At 39.3% G+C, this 21073-nt stretch overlaps 2 protein-coding genes across 2 annotated transcripts; both read left to right on the top strand.

Annotated features, from left to right (window-relative positions):
* The first annotated feature begins 438 nt into the window (after positions 1-438).
* On the top strand, positions 439-1083 carry LOC140015947 (uncharacterized). Its single transcript, XM_072068780.1, has one exon. The coding sequence runs from the start codon at positions 439-441 to the stop codon at positions 1081-1083; it is 645 nt and encodes a 214-aa protein (XP_071924881.1).
* Positions 1084-1173: 90 nt separating this feature from the next.
* On the top strand, positions 1174-16240 carry LOC140015948 (uncharacterized). The gene is made up of 5 exons (XM_072068781.1): positions 1174-1764; positions 14284-14625; positions 15073-15402; positions 15450-15791; positions 15875-16240. Exons 1-5 carry the CDS (start codon positions 1174-1176, stop codon positions 16238-16240), a joined length of 1971 nt encoding a protein of 656 aa, XP_071924882.1.
* The last annotated feature ends 4833 nt before the right edge of the window (positions 16241-21073 follow it).

Consider the following 21073-nt stretch of genomic DNA (forward strand, 5'->3'; position numbering starts at 1 on the left):
AATCGGACAGGCAATTGCGGTCTTCATCTTCCGTCAATAGCTCTATCCAGGTATTACGTAATGATTAATGCTCTTATGCGGAATATTAAGGGGGTATCTAAAGCCCCCAATTTGAGACGTTTGAAGCATATGATTCGTATGCATGGTATCCAGTTTGTTACCATTTCTGAACCTAAATTAAGTGCCTCTAGAGTTGAGTATATTCGCTTGAAATTGTCATTTGACTTTGCTCTCTTGAATGTGTCAACGAACTTGTGGATTTTCTATAATGCTCCTTTTACTTGTTTGGTTGTCGGTTCTTCCAACCAGCATATTTCCTTAGTTATTCATCACCCATGGCTATCGTGCCCCTTGGCTTTCTCTTTTGTGAATGCGCTATGTTCGGCAGAAGGGCGTAGGGTCTTATGAGAGAAGCTCTTGTCTGATAAGCCTTCGTCAATGCCTTGGTGTATTGGGGGTGACTTTAACGCTATAGTGGGTGCACATGAGAAGCGAGGGGGGAAACCTTTCTCTATGTCAGAAGGGATGGAGTTCTTGGCCTTCATGGAGAAGGCTGAGGTGTTTGATGCAGGGTTCTCGGGGTCGAGTTTCACATGGTGTAACAATCGGAAGGACAGGGCAAAAATTTGGAAACGCCTGGATAGGTTGCTCATTAATGGTGCGTGTGCGGATGTGGCCTCGGCGATTTCAGTTGTCCATCTAGCGCGACACCCATCGGACCATGCTCCGATGAAAATCTCTTTTGCTTTGAGGTTTGATAGCAGACCTCAGCCCTTCAGATTTTTGAATGTATGGACATCCCGGGCAAGTCTCCTGGAGGTCATTCGGGCAACATGGGGCACAGCAGTACAAGGCTCCCCGCTTAGAGTTTTGTGCTCAAAATTGGTAGCTTCCCGGAGGGCTATTCAACAGTGGAATAAAAATCATTTTGGCAGTATTGGGACCGCTGTTAAGGAGGCGGAAGTTGGGTTGGAAAGGGTGGAGGGAGGCGTGCCAAATGATGCCTCTGAGGAGGCGTCGGAGGAGCTTCACAAGGCGCAAGCAGAATTGAACCGAGCATTGGCGATTGAAGAGCAATTTTGAAGGCAAAAGTCACAGGTAAAATGGCTTAGTAGTGGGGATAGGAATACACGGTATTTTCACGCAGTGGTCAAGCAAAGGAGAGTGCAAGGCATGATCCATCGGGTAAAGACCTCTGAGGGGACGTGGGTGGACAAAGATGATGACATAGCACAAGAGGCTATCAAATACTTCTCTGACCTCTTCACAGGTTCTTTGGATACAGGTCTGGATGAGTTGGGGCATCTAGTTTCGCCAATGGTCATGGATGATGAGAGTAATAGGTTGGCGGAAGTGCCTGACATGGAAGAAGTTTGCCAACTGGTGTTTGACATGGACGGGGAGAGTGCTGCAGGCCCATATGGATTTACAGGAAAATTCTTCACTTTTGCATGGGATATCATTGCGCAAGATGTGCATAGGGCTGTGGTGAGTTTCTTTTGTGGGAGTGATTTGCCGAGATTCATTACTTCCACTTCAATTGTGTTGTTGCATAAAGTAGCGAACCCCCAGGACTTCTCGAAGTTCAGACCGATTAGCCTCTACAACCTTTTCAACAAACTTTTGTCCAGGATTTTGGTAGGTAGGTTGGCCTCGGTGGTGCCGAGAATTATTTCTCCTCAGCAGACGGGATTCGTCAAGGGCCTGTCTATAACGGACAACTATTTGTTGGCTCAGGAATTGATGGTAGACATAGGCAAGAAGGTACGAGGAAGGAATGTAGCTTTAAAACTGGACATGACTAAGGCGTATGATCGGATGTCTTGGAGGCATATAATTTCCATGTTGCGTGCCTTTGGGTTTGGTGAGCGTTTGATTGACCTGGTGTAGAGGCTTATCTCGAATGTCTGGTTCTCTGTTATCATCAATGGTAAATCCCACGGTTATTTCAAATCTAGTCGGGGCTTACGTCAGGGGGATCCGTTGTCCCCAGTGTGACGCCCCACATCTCCCTAAGGCGGACCAAAGGGTATCCGCGGACGCCTGCCCAGCTCACGCCAGGACTCAAACAATTCCATTCAATTTCAAACCGAACTAAACACTTCGATGAGAGCAACATGAATACAATAATGCGGAAGCGTTCAAACTTAACAAGTCATTTAATGTATCACCAGTACATCGGTAGTCATGAAACGACTTAAATTCAAAGTACACATCAGGCCCCAAACTTTTCAAGTTTACAATTTCCAAAAGTACAACCCAAACCAGGGCCTAGTCAAAATGTATAACAGGAGTCTTAGCAAAATTTCAACGGATAGTTTCTCCATATTTCTCCAAGAGTCGGTCCTGTTAAGGAAAACAAAACTATAGGGTGAGCTAACGCTCGTGAGGCCAAGAACACACATGCAAGCACTTAGTCAAATAACAATCCCAAATTTAATAAATAAAGCCATGTCTTTTCAATAATCAATCAATCAAACATGAAAGGTAATCAGAAACAATTCAAGGATATAGTAGCTCTCAGGAGCTAAGTTCCACTTGATCTGCCGTTGTCATTCGTATACCTTCCCGCATTGACCCTCCTGTCAACCGGGTCGGTATTTCCATTTCCGTAGATCACCACTTACTTCCCTCCGTCCACCGTACACCCCAAGGGCCCACAATGGCCAATATTGGGCGATACTCAACGAGTATGCCAAGCAAGACCTCTTATTAGGTCGAGCTTATTTGTATCTCATGGCTCGTCCAAATCCCCGACCAAGCCCATTGCTGGCTCGAGTCTAAGGACGGCCTATGAGTTTGGGCGTCCCCCATTCATTTGAAAGTCGAGGAGGTTCACTCCAACGACATAAGCATTCATGACATAACATTGCATTTCATTCATTCATTCAATACATTTCATTCATTCATTCAATACATTTCATTCATTCATTTGAAATTAGAACGAGTGCGATAAAGTACGCACCCGCCCTTATTTTTAAAACTTTCAACAAATCCCACAAATAAGCAAGTATCAAAATTCACACACTTGACACTCACCGAGCAATTCAATAAGAATTATTTTCCGGAAGTTCAAGTGTCCACGGTGAGATCCTCTTGAAGGTCTCCTTGCGCGCCTGGCAATTTAATAGTGGATAATCACACAATTAACCCACTTATCAAGAAAGATTGTACACTAGTACAATTTAAGGATTATTTTGCAAAAAGGAACCTCAATTACACGTAAATCGAGGTTCAACTTGCCTTTTATTAGGTACAATATTATTTGAGTTTTATCTTGAAAATCGTAAGCAAAACGTTTAAGAATATCAAAAGAATAAAGAGTTCTTGAAAAACTCTATTTCTTTGAAGTTGGAAAATTTTTCAGTTTTACGATAAATCTTTGAAAAATCATAACTCGCTCGGCATAAGTCGAGAATTGGAAAACTTTATACCGTTGGAAACCTCTTAGAGAGTACTATAAGTTCCTAGAAGACACTTTTCCATGAATCAAAGTGAAAAGTGGTCAAAATTGATCTTGAAGATGCTGGGTTGGTTCACAAGGCAGAATGAAGTTGGATTTTGGCCAACTTTGAAAATTCGGCACGATTCGCACGTTGCAAACCGGCCTCTGAAATTTTCAGCTCAATTAGTGTTGCAAGTGAAGTGTAGGACAAAACAAGCAGATCAAAAATCGGAGTTTCGAGCACCGAGATACGGTAGCCCGAAGTTGAGCAAATTCAAGACTGGATGAGAATTTTCCAGATTTGAGCCTCTAACTTTAGTAATTCAATTGGGTATCGAAACGAACTTGAATCGGCACCAAAATTGGCAGTGTTTCAATACTATATGGAAGGTATCTCTCTATCGAATTTCGGGGAAAAATACTTTCGGCAAGGTCGTTAATTAGCCAACCAAAGTTCAAGAAAAATCCTAAGGCAAACTGCCTTTGACTTTCATTTTCCAAATTTCCAATCGTTTAACCAAGAAAGTTATCCAACCATGGTTCATTTGTGAAATAAGGGTCTAAGATATACCCATGATACCTTTGGTAAGTGTTTAATATCAAAAACATCAACTAACAAGTTCACTCCAAGATTTTGTTCCAAACCAGTCCAAAGATTAGGGTTTTCCAAAACAGAGCAGTCCCCTTGTTTCAGTCACAACTCAGTCATTATAACTCGAAATCGAGCATGGCTTACGCCGTTGGAACATACATTCATAGAGTTAAAATATCACAGAAGAAATCGTTTCCAAATTTGGCTCCCATCTGGTTCAAATTCGGGCATCAAGTTGCTGCCTGAACACTTCATTCCAGAAGAACAGAGTAACAGGACAGCGAACTTAAAACATTTGGTTCGGCTTGCTCACAAAGAATCAGAACGTACATTATATACCAAATTAAAGCTAGGAATGTCTAGTTTCAAACGCCACCGACGGCACATGATTTCGATATCCGAGGACAGAGTTATAGCCAAAATACTACTGCTGGTCAGAGCATACGCGAATCAGTTTTCCAGATTTGCTGGTTTCTAAAAAAAATTCATTTGCCCATTCAAACCTCATTATTTTTCAATGAAATTTTTCACACATCTAATACATCCTACAAACATCCAATTCAAGCCATTAAACCATTAAAAATTGGCCTGGAAATGGCTGAACATGGCAGGGGCAAAATCGGAAAGTTTAGCTTCTTACACCCAAAGAAGTTCCTACTAATTACCCACCACTAATGCATCATTATAACCACTAAACCAACAATATAATCACCATCAATCATCAAATCAGCAACAACAACCCAAGTGTGGGAATTCCAAGAGCCCACAATCACATTTTTACACCATAATCAAGTAACTAAGTGCATGCATGAGCTTAATCTTGTCATATAATCTCCAAAAGATAAGAATCTAAGGGTTGATCATTACCTACTCCTTTGGTTTGCAAGGTCAGAATTTTCGGCCCTCTTGAAGCTCCAAAGAAACCGTGAAAGCTCCCTTCCTCCTTAGCTAGATGTAGTCTCCAAGTGGTTCGCTAAGAGATCTCCAAGTTTGGTGTGATTTGGGTGGATTTTAGTGCATGGATTGAAGATGAAAAAATGAAGAACAATGGAGAGTTCTTCTCCTTTCTTGTTGCTCGGCCAAGTGAGGTGAGGAGAGAGAGAGTGCTGATGCAATTGGCTTCCAAAGGAAGATTCTTTGTGTGGTGCAAAATGCACCTCAAAGTCAACTTGAAATAGTGCAATTTAGGGTGCGTTTGGACTCGATTTTCTCGCGCGTTTGGTTCACTAGTGCACTAAACCTCCAAGGCATATATATTCATGTAAATATTATTCACTCTTAATTGTCCCGAAATAAGGGTCTAAAGTCTCCCAAATAAATTCGCGCGTGTGAAAACGCGTACCGTCAATTTTACCGCTATAACGCGAAACTTTCGAAAAATTCTTATAACGATTGCACTAATAACTATCACTTGAATATTTATTCATAAGATTACCTATTTTAGGATCATAGTACAAGCCCCCAATATTCCAAGCTTATTGGGCTACTACGCGGATAAAATCTCCAAGTACTATTCACTATTTTTACTAAACGCGCTCTAGGAAATTAATTTTCGAAACGAATCATTTTAAAAATATAACGAAGATATACTACCACTTATTTAGGTCTAACAGGACTAGAAAATATTCCTTGGAATTAAAATCCAATTAAATAATTTATTAAGCCATAAATTAGGCATAAAATAATAGTTTTTGCGAGTCCTCACATCCTCTCCCCCTTAAGAAAATTTCGTCCTCGAAATTTACCTTGGTCGATGAACAAGTCTGGATACTTCTCCCTGATTGTCTCTTCAACTTCCCATGTTGCTTCCTCTACTCCATGGTTCTTCCATAAAACTTTCACTAGTGGTATCTGCTTGTTCCTCAATTCCTTCACCTTTCGATCCAAAAGTTTTACCGGTCTCTCCTCATAGGTCAGGGTTTCATCAATCTCAATATTCTCCGGTTGTAAAACATAAGAGGGGTCTGGATGATACTTCTTAAGCATGGACACATGAAACACGTTATGAATACGAGATAAACTCGGTGGTAATTCCAGCTTATAGGCTACATTCCCAACTCGCTGAATAATCTTATAAGGCCCTACAAACCTTGGTTGTAGTTTCTTCCCTTTTCCGGACATCAAACTTGCTTTTAAAGGCGTAATCTTGAGAAATACCATATCTCCAATAGTGAACTCCAAATCCTTCCTCCGATTGTCGGCATAACTTTTTTGTCTACTCTGAGCGGTTTGAATTCTTTGCCGTACCAATTTCACCTTTTCATTAGCCTCCTCAATCCAAGATACAGTAGTCGTGTCTAAGATTTTCCGTTCACCTACTTCATATTTTTCCACCAATATAGACTCTTCAAGTGTTGGTACATTTTATTCCCTCCTGGATGTACTGTAAACTTTGATCGGTGTGCCTCTTCCAAAATTTCTTTTCTAAGCCCTTCATCCTTTGGCATAACCACCCGATTTCGAAATCTTAATATTCCATCTGATCCCAAAGTGAAATCGGTCTGGTCTCCCATCTTGACTTTCTCCACCAACTTTTGCATTTCAGGGTCCTTTTCCTGAGATTCCTTAATATGTCCCAATAAAGTGGAGGTTATCACAATATTCCCCAAAATCACTTTCCTTGGTTCTAATCGAGGATTCCAATAGCTAACTTCCTCCAACAATCGAAATTCCTTAACCATCAATCCAGCCATTTGTACCTGACGGCTCAAAGCATCGGCCACTACATTGGCCTTCCCAGGATGGTACTTAATAATGCAGTCATAATCTTCCAGAAATTCCATCCATCTACGTTGCCTCAAATTCAACTCCTTCTGAGAAAATAAATACTTAAGGTTTTTTTGATCTGTAAAAACCTCAAATGTCACTCCGTATAAATAGTGTCTCCATTTCTTCAAAGCAAAGACCACAGCCGCTAACTCCAAATCATGGGTCGGATAGTTTCCTTCATGCGGCTTCAATTTTCTAGAGGCATAAGCTATCACTTTATCATTTTGCATCAAAACACATCCCAAACCTTCCTTAGATGCATCTGTGTAAACCACAAAACTATCATGTCCATTTGGTAGAGCTAGAACAGGCGCTCTAGTCAACCGTCTTTTCAACTCCTGAAAACTTCCTTCACACTTAGAACTCCAAATAAATTTTCCATTTTTCTTGGTCAACTCAGTCATAGGTCCAGCGATTTTCGAAAAATCCTGGATGAATCTCCGGTAATACCCTGCTAATCCTAAAAAAAACTCCGAACTTCCGTTGGGTTTTCCGGTCGTTTCCATTTCGAAACAGCTTCCACTTTAGCTGGATCCACTTTAATCCCATCCTTAGAAATTATGTGTCCTAAGAAAGTCACCTCCTTTAGCCAAAATTCACACTTGCTAAACTCAGCATATAATTGATGTTCCCTCAAGATTTGTAAAACAATTCTCAAATGTTTCTCATGATCTTTCACATTCTTAAAATACACCAAAATGTCATCAATGAAAATCACCACAAATTGATCTAAGTAAGGCTTAAAAACCCTATGCATTAAATCCATGAAAGCGGCAGGTGCATTGGTTAACCCAAAAGGCATTACTGCAAACTCGAAGTGCCCATACCTCTAGTTAAAAGCAGTCTTAGGTATGTTTTTCTCCAAAATCCTCAATTGATAGTAACCTTGCCTTAGATCCAACTTTGAAAACACTACCGCCCCTTGCAGTTGGTCAAACAGTTCATCAATGTGGGGCAGTGGGTATTTATTCTTAACCGTAACATCATTTAAACCTCGATAATCTATACATAACCTCAAACTCCCATCTTTCTTCTTTACAAACAAAACTGGGGCTCCCCACGGAGAATCACTCTCTCGTATAAAACCCCGTTCCAACAAATCCTGTAATTGTAACTTCAACTCCTTCAACTCAGCCGGAGCCATCCTGTATGGTGTCCTTGATATAGGTGATGTTCCCGGAACTAAATCAATTTTAAAAGCTATTTCCCGTTCCGGAGGTAGAGACTCCAATTCTTCAGGAAAAATATCAGAAAATTCTTTTACTACCGGTGTGTCCTCCAGATTCACCTTATCGTTAGGGGTATTAATAAGAAAAGCCAAATACCCTTGAGCTCCTTTACTTAACAACTTTCTAGCCCGAATTCCCGAAATAAGTGCAGACGAGGCTAACTTACCCCTTACATCCAGCAAAGCATGGCTTATTTAATAATCACTTATCAGGTTCAAGTACTACATATCACACCAATCCAACCTATCAAATAGTCATGGTCCAATAGGGAATTAATCGCGTAATCAGATAAAACAGGCAAAAGGCTTGAAGTCGGACGTAAAGTCCCAGACATTTGGAAGAAATTCAGGATATAGCGAAGCTTCAAATCAAAAGTTCATCCCTGGTGGTGCTGGACAACACAACAAGCAATGCCCCACCAGAGAGGTTCAGTTCAACCGCTACAGAAGAGTAGTAGCCGGTCTACAACCACACCAGTACGAATAAGTTCAAGAGTAGGGTCAAAGCAGAGCCAAATACTTCAGGTTCATGGTGTATGAGTACGAATAAGAACACACTGGCCTAACCTCTGTCCAGCAATTCACATTCTTAAACAGTCACAAAATTCAGGTCCACATTCCATATATTCAGTCAAATTAGGTCCATTGAGGATACGCAAGAGCACACTAGCCTAAACAGGTTCAAGTCTCAAGTAAGCTCAGTCTAATCGGTTTCAGGCAGTTCGAGTTCTCTTACCAACCTACTGCAATACTTTCGGAGTTCAAACTTCTTAAGATTGAAATATTGGCACAGAACCAATCATAACATATGTTGCGCACAAGAAAATCTCACCAAGTTTCCGGTTAGGTTAATCCATTATACACTAGTAGATCGGATCTTTGGGTTTATGTTCGATTCATATTCAGTACTAGGGATCTATTAAATTATATGAAACTGTCTATCAATTTGTCTCACAAGTACAGGGTTGTCTAAGCCCTCGGTCACGGTCCCCTTTTCTCATTCCTGCTACCCTACTTAAGAAAAGTCTATAAGCACAGGAAAAGGCATAACTAAGCATAAAGAGCGTAACGCGTATACAAGTTGCAAAAACATTTAAAATCAGGTCATGATTCATTACATGTATCAAAAGTTATAGCACGGTTAGAAGTTACAAAACAAGACCAAGATGTCCAATATTGCACAAAGGCAATTAAGCGCCACAAAAATATAGAAGTACATACAAGCAGGATACAAAAGGCCTCACAGCGTGCACTACCCCTTTCTAAGTCCATAGTTAAACCAAAGGGGTCCAGACATCACTAATTTCAATCAGATCACACGCCTTTACGAAATTAGATCCAATAAAGCCATAACGCAAGCTAAAACCAAGATTATCCATTCGGAGTTCAAAATCTTTAATAACCAGCCACTAGTCGGAACACCATCATCTCCAAAAATAACCAGTCTTAGGGTTTTGTAATTAAAGTTTCAAGCTCCAAGTTCAAACCCAAGAATAAGTACAACTTACTACCTTACGTGTCAAATGGAAACCAAATCAATTCACACTAACTTGTACTCTTGAATGCAGTTGCTCTCTATATCTCAAAGTTGCCTCAGTCCGTACATTTAAAATTGGCTCACTCTTCTTGAAAGTCAAGAATTTTGAAACATAAGAAGAGTATTTCAAGTAATCAAAAATCTTGTCAAGTTCAGGATTCACATTATTAAACATAAGCTTGCCATTCTTTCGAAAACTCAGGATATATATATATATATTTCTTCATGTAAAGCATGGACAAATTCAAGTGTGAGATTACACCAATATACAATCAAGGGGGAAAACTTAGTTTAGAAAATGTTAATCTTGTATTAACCCATCATATACAAAGTTCAACAACTCATTAGTTATTCACAAATTTTCAAATTTGAAATTCAAGTAAAACTCACCTTTTTACCAAAATCGGAAAATTACACATATTTAAAGCATATATATCTTATTTCCACTCATCGCTTACAAATAAAACTAGTACATCCTAGTTTTTCTTTAAATTTTCAAAGCAGAATTTCTTTAGAAGATATGTGGGCGGAAAATGCATTTTATTCCTTTGTACTTTTATCTTGGTTCAAAATCATCACACAAGGAGTTTGACTATCAAATCTCGGTCTCTTATCCTCCATAGCCAGTACTAATAATTATCTCAATTCTTTCCACACTTACAAATATAATGATAATTCAAATTCATCCAATCTTTCACTTCAAATCTCTCTTCACATATCTTCCTTCAATATAACATCACCTAATTCCTCAGTTTCTTCTGCAAGTCCCAAATAAGAACTCCCGAATAATCAATTTCTTTAACCCCTAAGATACAATAGATCCTTGTTCACATAATATCCAAATTAATCCCACAGTCAGGCATCCTAAACTTTAAGCCTAGGATACGCTACAGAGATCTGAAGCCTAAACTCTGATACCAACTGTGACGCCCCACATCTCCCTAAGGCGGACCAAAGGGTATCCGCGGACGCCTGCCCAGCTCATGCCAGGACTCAAACAATTCCATTCAATTTCAAACCGAACTAAACACTTCGATGAGAGCAACATGAATACAATAATGCGGAAGCGTTCAAACTTAACAAGTCATTTAATGTATCACCAGTACATCGGTAGTCATGAAACGACTTAAATTCAAAGTACACATCAGGCCCCAAACTTTTCAAGTTTACAATTTCCAAAAGTACAACCCAAACCAGGGCCTAGTCAAAATGTATAACAGGAGTCTTAGCAAAATTTCAACGGATAGTTTCTCCATATTTCTCCAAGAGTCGGTCCTGTTAAGGAAAACAAAACTATAGGGTGAGCTAACGCTCGTGAGGCCAAGAACACACATGCAAGCACTTAGTCAAATAACAATCCCAAATTTAATAAATAAAGCCATGTCTTTTCAATAATCAATCAATCAAACATGAAAGGTAATCAGAAACAATTCAAGGATATAGTAGCTCTCAGGAGCTAAGTTCCACTTGATCTGCCGTTGTCATTCGTATACCTTCCCGCATTGACCCTCCTGTCAACCGGGTCGGTATTTCCATTTCCGTAGATCACCACTTACTTCCCTCCGTCCACCGTACACCCCAAGGGCCCACAATGGCCAATATTGGGCGATACTCAACGAGTATGCCAAGCAAGACCTCTTATTAGGTCGAGCTTATTTGTATCTCATGGCTCGTCCAAATCCCCGACCAAGCCCATTGCTGGCTCGAGTCTAAGGACGGCCTATGAGTTTGGGCGTCCCCCATTCATTTGAAAGTCGAGGAGGTTCACTCCAACGACATAAGCATTCATGACATAATATTGCATTTCATTCATTCATTCAATACATTTCATTCATTCATTCAATACATTTCATTCATTCATTTGAAATTAGAACGAGTGCGATAAAGTACGCACCCGCCCTTATTTTTAAAACTTTCAACAAATCCCACAAATAAGCAAGTATCAAAATTCACACACTTGACACTCACCGAGCAATTCAATAAGAATTATTTTCCGGAAGTTCAAGTGTCCACGGTGAGATCCTCTTGAAGGTCTCCTTGCGCGCCTGGCAATTTAATAGTGGATAATCACACAATTAACCCACTTATCAAGAAAGATTGTACACTAGTACAATCTAAGGATTATTTTGCAAAAAGAAACCTCAATTACACGTAAATCGAGGTTCAACTTGCCTTTTATTAGGTACAATATTATTTGAGTTTTATCTTGAAAATCGTAAGCAAAACGTTTAAGAATATCAAAAGAATAAAGAGTTCTTGAAAAACTCTATTTCTTTGAAGTTGGAAAATTTTTCAGTTTTACGATAAATCTTTGAAAAATCATAACTCGCTCGGCATAAGTCGAGAATTGGAAAACTTTATACCGTTGGAAACCTCTTAGAGAGTACTATAAGTTCCTAGAAGACACTTTTCCATGAATCAAAGTGAAAAGTGGTCAAAATTGATCTTGAAGATGCTGGGTTGGTTCACAAGGCAGAATGAAGTTGGATTTTGGCCAACTTTGAAAATTCGGCACGATTCGCACGTTGCAAACCGGCCTCTGAAATTTTCAGCTCAATTAGTGTTGCAAGTGAAGTGTAGGACAAAACAAGCAGATCAAAAATCGGAGTTTCGAGCACCGAGATACGGTAGCCCGAAGTTGAGCAAATTCAAGACTGGATGAGAATTTTCCAGATTTGAGCCTCTAACTTTAGTAATTCAATTGGGTATCGAAACGAACTTGAATCGGCACCAAAATTGGCAGTGTTTCAATACTATATGGAAGGTATCTCTCTATCGAATTTTGGGGAAAAATACCTTCGGCAAGGTCGTTAATTAGCCAACCAAAGTTCAAGAAAAATCCTAAGGCAAACTGCCTTTGACTTTCATTTTCCAAATTTCCAATCGTTTAACCAAGAAAGTTATCCAACCATGGTTCATTTGTGAAATAAGGGTCTAAGATATACCCATGATACCTTTGGTAAGTGTTTAATATCAAAAACATCAACTAACAAGTTCACTCCAAGATTTTGTTCCAAACCAGTCCAAAGATTAGGGTTTTCCAAAACAGAGCAGTCCCCTTGTTTCAGTCACAACTCAGTCATTATAGCTCGAAATCGAGCATGGCTTACGCCGTTGGAACATACATTCATAGAGTTAAAATATCACAGAAGAAATCGTTTCCAAATTTGGCTCCCATCTGGTTCAAATTCGGGCATCAAGTTGCTGCCTGAACACTTCATTCCAGAAGAACAGAGTAACAGGACAGCGAACTTAAAACATTTGGTTCGGCTTGCTCACAAAGAATCAGAACGTACATTATATACCAAATTAAAGCTAGGAATGTCTAGTTTCAAACGCCACCGACGGCACATGATTTCGATATCCGAGGACAGAGTTATAGCCAAAATACTACTGCTGGTCAGAGCATACGCGAATCAGTTTTCCAGATTTGCTGGTTTCTAAAAAAAATTCATTTGCCCATTCAAACCTCATTATTTTTCAATGAAATTTTTCACACATCTAATACATCCTACAAACATCCAATTCAAGCCATTAAACCATTAAAAATTGGCCTGGAAATGGCTGAACATGGCAGGGGCAAAATCGGAAAGTTTAGCTTCTTACACCCAAAGAAGTTCCTACTAATTACCCACCACTAATGCATCATTATAACCACTAAACCAACAATATAATCACCATCAATCATCAAATCAGCAACAACAACCCAAGTGTGGGAATTCCAAGAGCCCACAATCACATTTTTACACCATAATCAAGTAACTAAGTGCATGCATGAGCTTAATCTTGTCATATAATCTCCAAAAGATAAGAATCTAAGGGTTGATCATTACCTACTCCTTTGGTTTGCAAGGTCAGAATTTTCGGCCCTCTTGAAGCTCCAAAGAAACCGTGAAAGCTCCCTTCCTCCTTAGCTAGATGTAGTCTCCAAGTGGTTCGCTAAGAGATCTCCAAGTTTGGTGTGATTTGGGTGGATTTTAGTGCATGGATTGAAGATGAAAAAATGAAGAACAATGGAGAGTTCTTCTCCTTTCTTGTTGCTCGGCCAAGTGAGGTGAGGAGAGAGAGAGTGCTGATGCAATTGGCTTCCAAAGGAAGATTCTTTGTGTGGTGCAAAATGCACCTCAAAGTCAACTTGAAATAGTGCAATTTAGGGTGCGTTTGGACTCGATTTTCTCGCGCGTTTGGTTCACTAGTGCACTAAACCTCCAAGGCATATATATTCATGTAAATATTATTCACTCTTAATTGTCCCGAAATAAGGGTCTAAAGTCTCCCAAATAAATTCGCGCGTGTGAAAACGCGTACCGTCAATTATACCGCTATAACGCGAAACTTTCGAAAAATTCTTATAACGATTGCACTAATAACTATCACTTGAATATTTATTCATAAGATTACCTATTTTAGGACCATAGTACAAGCCCCCAATATTCCAAGCTTATTGGGCTACTACGCGGATAAAATCTCCAAGTACTATTCACTATTTTTACTAAACGCGCTCTAGGAAATTAATTTTCGAAACGAATCATTTTAAAAATATAACGAAGATATACTACCACTTATTTAGGTCTAACAGGACTAGAAAATATTCCTTGGAATTAAAATCCAATTAAATAATTTATTAAGCCATAAATTAGGCATAAAATAATAGTTTTTGCGAGTCCTCACACCCAGTACTGTTCATTATTGGTTCTGAGCTGTTGTCGCAGGGCCTAAATGCTCTACCTTTGCGGCGGGGGTTTGTGGGGTTTAGAGTCCCCACAGGGTGCCCTGTCGTGACGTACCTCGCTTTTGCAGATGATGTGCTCATATTTACTAACGAGTCGGCATCTGCTTTAAAGCGAACTATGCAAGTGCTTGAGGCGTACCAGCAATCATTGGGCCAACTAGTTAATGTTCAAAAGAGTGGTTATTTGGTTTATAAGGGTCTCTCCTCAGCGCGACAACGGGTAATTGAGCGGATCACACAATTTGCAAGGCAGGAGTTCTCAATTCGTTATCTTGGCTTCCCTTTGTATACGGGTAGATGCAAAGCAGCGTATTTCGAAGAGGTATGCCAAGCGGTTTTAGCTCGGATCATATCGTGGAAATCCCGTTTGTTATCTCAGGGAAGGAGAATAGTTCTGATAAAGCATGTGCTTTTATCCATTCCAATGCATTTGTTATCTGCTGCGGTCTACCCTGCCTCGATTTTTAAGAAAATTGAGCAGGCCTGTGCGAATTTTTTATAGGGAGCTTCAGGAGACGGGTTGAAGTTTCACTGGATTAGATAGTCACAATTATGCCTCCCGGTTGAGGAGGAGGGTGCGGATTTCAGCAAGCTCTGGGAGGTGTACGCGGCTTTCTCTTGTAAACTATGGTGAAATTTTCGGGCTGGCTCGTCACTATGGGCAGAATTTTTACGGGCGAAGTATTACAGGGATATGCATCCTTGCCAGGTGGAATTTAGGCAATTCGACTCTCCGACGTGGTGACGCATGTTAAATATCAGCTGGTAGGTAGAATTAGCCATGGTCTGGTTGGTGAACAGTGGGTCCTGTGATTTCTGGTATGACAACTGGCTTGGCAGTGGAGGTTTGTGTCTAAAGACTCAGGTGTACTCAGCTCTCACCTTCTGGGATTTCATCACAAAAGGGGAATGGAATGGCCAGTTGTTCGGACAATATCTCGCACTAGAGCTCACTCGTCAGATACTGCAACACCCGGTCCCGAAGGGAGTCGGCCGCGATGAGGTGGTTTGGTCCTTGACAGCTTTAGGAAGGTTCACATTGGCGTCGGCATTTCAGGATGTTCGTCAGGCTCGTAGCGTTTCTGTGCTTCACTCGCAAGTATGGCATCCTCGGATACCGCTAAAATTTCTTTCTTCATGCTGCAGTTGCTCGTGGGGAAACTGTCTCTAGTTGATGCCTTGTGGAGGGTGGGAGTTCAAGTGGTTTCCAAGTGTGTGTGCTACCATGAGGGGGTGACGGAAGTGCTGGAGCATGTTTTCTCGGAAGGTCAGGTGGCGGTGGGAGTATGGGAATACTTTGGAATCATCTGTGGGGTTGCTCGAAGAGGGTTTTCGCTTCGGGCTTGGTTAACGGCTTGGTGGATGTCGACTCCTCGGTCGGATGAACGACGGCTCCTTTTCACAATTCTTCCCAGCTTCATATGCTGGCACATTTGGAAGGCATGGAATAAAGCATACTATGAAGGGGTTCGAATGTACGTGGCAAGAGTGTGTCATGAAGTCTTCATGGACGTGAAGGGGGTGGTGGAGGCTCAGTTTAATCAACGTCTGGGTTTCACACGTGGTCTCAGTTATACGAGTGGTCTCGGGTTAAACCACCTCGGTATTCGGTCCAGTTAGTGGGGTGGAAGGTGAAGGTGGCGGGAACGCTAACTTTGAATACTGATGGGTGTTCCAAGGGCAACTCAGGAGTGAGTGGTGGTGGGGGAGTACTGCGGGATGCAGTAGGGGTTCCTTACTTTGCCTTCTCGGCGTCCTTCAGGGACGGTTCGAGCCTACGTGCTGAGGCTTTGGCACCGGCGACGGGGCTTCGATTGTGCCTGCAGAAGGGGTTTACCAACATCAACATACAGGTCAATTCTCTTCTCCTAGTTGGGATTCTGCAGCGCCGCCTTCCCTGCCCGTGGGTGATACGAAGAGAGGTGGATGAGATTTAGGGCATGGTGATGGATGTGACGCGGGTGTCACATTGTTACAGAGAGGCAAACAAGGTGGCAGACTGTCTGGCAAACGTGGGCGTTTCGACTCATCAACCGGGTGTTTGCATCTATGAGTAATTCAGTTCCTTCCCACCCCTGGTGCGGAGGGAAATTCGACTTGATAAATCAAGTGTTCCTTCCATCCGAAGAAGGAGAGTAGGCTAGCATTGAGGGGAGGGTGAGATGGGAGTCAGGGTTGGTTGTGTATCTTTCATGACTTGCTTTCAATAAATAAAATAACATATAAAAAAAAAACTAATTTTCAAGTTTTATTAGACATTAAAGATTCCATTTCATCATTAATTGCTTCTCGCCAAAAATCAGAATCAGAAGATGATAAAACTTCGGAAATAGTTATAGGATCCTCCTCTATATTATAAGTTTGAAAATCAAGACTAAAATCTTTTTGTATTTTTTTCCTTTTACTAGCTCTCAATTGTTCTTTCTCTCTAAAAAACAAAAAAAAAATGAGGCTCTTTCTAGCGAGTCAACTAGAAGTTAGACTTAGGATAACTATACATGTTCATTTGTTAATTAAATCAATTAAGTGGTAGGAGTGTATTGATTCAGATGTGTAGTTTTTTATCATATTATTTGGTAGTTAAAGGAAAATTGTTTCTATAAGAAATATTCATCAAGATAGAGATCTTTAGAAAATTAGCTTGATTTCTTTTAAACAAATTTCTTATTTTGTATGGAAGTAATAAGTTTCCTTATTGTTTTAGTTTCTTGAAATAGTAGTCAAGAAATTTTCGTTTTGTATAAATTTAGAAATTAGGAGTTATTTCCTATTCTGTATAATATTAGAAATTAGTAGTTATTTTCTGTTATTACTTGGGTATTGGTCAAGTAATGTAACTTATAATTAGGTAAGGGTTAGTATACTATAAAGTGGCACACAAAGGGTATATAACCTTATACATAGGATGAAATAGAGTTCTTGGAAGGTGAGAAAAATTATAGAAGGGTTGGAATTAGATTCAATTTGTATTCTTATATGGGGTTTTTTTCTAATAAAGAATAGGTGTTAAATCTTGTGTGTTATTTATTTTTATATTTATGGCTAGTTTATTATTAAATTATTGTATATTTGATATCTCAATAGTAGCCTGTTTGACATCTGGATCTCAACATGATATTACGCGTTTGCATTTTGTCTATTTCTCTCTTTTAGTATATCATGTATGTCAACTTCTCACTTGTAATATTAATTTGGTGGAAGCTATCATGTTACCTATACTCTTTTTAATGTGGTCCCTTCTCATTTTTTAAGTTTCAATTGCTATAAATCTCTCATGATTGGATTCGAAATGACTTCTTAAAAGTTGCAGCCTTTTGGAGTCCATTATCTTGGCTAGTGCATCTATGGTGATGACTATTATCATGACTCAGGTAGCTATACATCTCTTGTGCAAAGTGAGATTGTGAGTGTTTTTTTATTCTGAGATTATGGTAATGTTCATATATTCACTATCTATTATTTCATTTTGAAAGCCACTTAAATTGAAAGATCAATATGAGTAGACTAGTAATTAAAATATATTGGTTGGAAGAAATGTATGCAAGAAAGCTTAATTAGGAAGAGATCTAATAGAATTATGTGTAATGTCCAACTTGTAGTTGCATTTTCAAAGATATAAAATTTTATTGATGCAACCTTGTATAATGACTATAACTAAAATAAAAGCAAATTTAATTGTTGCTTTCTTCATGGCTAAATGCTATATACTTGATGACTATTGGAAAATAGTTGAATGTTTTCTATACCAATTTTAAGTTATATTTATAGCAATGGATCTAATTCATTCACCTTGTTAACAAATTTTTCTTGAAAAAAAAGCACACTCTGATTGCCATTATTATTCTCTACCTCCGTTCTTCCTTCTCAACTCTCCCTCCTCAGTCATGGAATACTACTTTCCACTTTCTTTCTTAAACTGTTCTTCTTCCATTCTTTTCCTCTCACATTCCTTTCTTCACTTCTTTTTCCTCTTCCAACTTTCTTCCACTACTCTTTATCTCAGTATCCTTCTCACCTTCACATTGGGTCTTTAACACTACCATCTCTTACTTTCTCGACTCTATCTTCTAGTAGTGCCTTTTCTTCACCTCTTACCTCTAATACCAACTATAAACGCTTCCACCTCTTTCTAGGGTATCAGTGGGGCGCTTGCCCAATTTTCGTCAGGACTCACACACTCATTCTAAGTTGATAGAGATCTACAAGACAACCATAGATTTAGAATTAAATGAATACTTCGAATTTACAAGTCAAATTCTTCTAAGACTACCATTTACAATTACAATCCAAAAAATCAAATATAACAAAGTTTACACTTCAAATGTCTCCAATATCATACAAAAGATTTACTAGTTTCAGCCAAAAATCGCTAGTCTAGAGTTCTCAACTTTCACTTTCGAAACCTATTAAGGAAAAACAACTTAGGGTGAGCTAACGCTCAATGAGGACAAAAAAATCATGCAAGTAAGCAAGTAGCACGAACTAAATCGAATAGCACACTTAAAAGCAACTTAACATGAATTTCATATAAGTGAACAAGTAGGAAGTATAACACAAGTAAAAAGGATACAGGATCTCTCATGAGTTATTCCCATATCTCGGCCGGTTCAAGCCATTTTTGGTTGACTCTCCATCAACTCAAGTAGCAATATGTCTGTAGAACTCCACTTACTTTCTCTATCTACCATATTACCCTCTCGGATTCAAAACCAAACAAGCACGAGGTGACAATACTATTCGAATATGCTAAGTAAGATCTCAAAAGATCAAACTATATTATTTTTCATGGTTTACCAAACTTCTCGATCAAACCCCAGCCGATTCGAGTTACGAGGTTAGCCAATGGGTTGGGACGTCCCCACATGTACAATTGGTCGATGAGACAACGCTCCGATCGACTTAGAATCAATCATAGGACTGAATCGGGATGAGAGGCACCTTCCATCCGAATAGGGTGTGGTACATGCTGCCGCTCAATACTCACGAGTTAAAAGCTGTTCATCTCAGTCCGTATCTTTTGATGATGACAAAACAAATGGATAACACTAATATTCTCCAAAATAGATATTTTCAGATTTGGAACAAAACTGGTTAACAAATGTTAAAGCATGCACAAAAATTTTGCATCGGCCGTCCGACAACCTTTGAGCAACTTCGGACGCATAAGAAACTCACTCTCAGACGTCCGAAGAAAATGAACCCAGCTCTCTAAACTCACTGATTTCGTTCGAACGAACAATACCTGAATACCGGACGTCCGACAAACGGTACGACACTTTGAACGCAAAGTATTGAAGCACCGGACATCCTAAGCATTTCAAGAAAAATTTCTTGAACTCACTCCCTGCGATTGGATGCAAAAAACCTGCCTACTGGACGTCCGACACCACCAACGGTTAGTTGACTTTTCAACTGCCTTCTATACGTTGACAACATTTATTGGAGTACTTTTGATCTTTTATAAATAGAAAAAGTCAACCACTTCAGAATCACTTTTGCACATTGAGACTACATCAGATCTTGAGTGATTCAAGTGTGAAAATACTCCAAAAAGAATATTTGTACTTTTAGTTGTGTAATTTTCAATAAGCTTTTCAAATGTGTGTCAATTTCTTTAATAGTGTAACTTTGTGAGAGTTATCCAAGTGATTATAAAACTTCCTTACTTGATCAAGTGAAACTTGAGGCAAGAAGGAAGTGATCCTTTTTTTGTACACAAGAGATTGGTTGTAAGTTGATCAACTTGAAGAAACTTGCTATATAAAGTGTGCTATTCCATCTCTTTGCTTACTATTTTGCAATATAAACTACTTATTTCTTCTACTCACAATCACTTCTACTTTATCATAAATTGTTCCTTTGTGAGATCCTTTAGAAAAGGAGGGCAAGTTCGAGAAAAAATGACTCACATCTTGGTTAGTTTTTAAACCACCTAATTCACCCCTCTTAGATTATTTTCGATCCTTACAATTGGTATCAGAACTTGGTCTCCTAGAGATTAAACTCAATCGGGTTTGGAGTAAAAATGACAATCAACAATGTCATGTTTTTTGAGGGACAATCAGTCACTAGATCTCCAATGTTCAATGGATCAAATTATGTGAGTTGGAAGGAAAGGATGATTATTTTTCTACAGTCTATTGATATTGAGCTGTGGTTTATTGTCAATGGAGGTCCATATGATGCTTCCATTACTGATGAAGATACAAACAGGCCGAAACCAAAAATAAAATGTGAGCTGACTGCTGAAAATAGAACTCGTCTCACTCTAAATGTCAAGGCGATGAATGTTCTATATAGTGCTTTAGATTTAAATGAATTTATTAGAATCAAGGGTTACAAATCTGTAAAAGAGATTTGGAATAAATTTAGAGAAATTCATGAAAAAAGTGAGAATGTGAGAAAACAGAAGAAGTTCATTCTGGTCACTAAATATAAATCTTTTAAGATGAAATCTCATGAAAATATTGACAAGATGTATTGTAGATTCAATGACCTTATTAAAGATTTAGAAGTGCTTGAGAAGGATTACTCTCTAGATGAGAAAAATAGAAAAATTTTGAATGCCTTATCAAAGGATTGGGAGAGTAAAGTGACTGCCATTGAGAAAACCAAAAATCTAAATACATTATCTATCGAATGTCTTATTAATTCACTGACTTCTTATGAGTTAAAAATCAAGTTCAAGGTATAGGAAGAAGAAGACATAAAGATGAGAAAGAGTATTGCTTTGAAGGTCTCACAAGATGAAGATGCTGCAGCCTCCCTGG

This window comes from Coffea arabica, chromosome 10c (genome assembly GCF_036785885.1).
Source record: "Coffea arabica cultivar ET-39 chromosome 10c, Coffea Arabica ET-39 HiFi, whole genome shotgun sequence".
Taxonomy (NCBI): domain Eukaryota; kingdom Viridiplantae; phylum Streptophyta; class Magnoliopsida; order Gentianales; family Rubiaceae; genus Coffea; species Coffea arabica.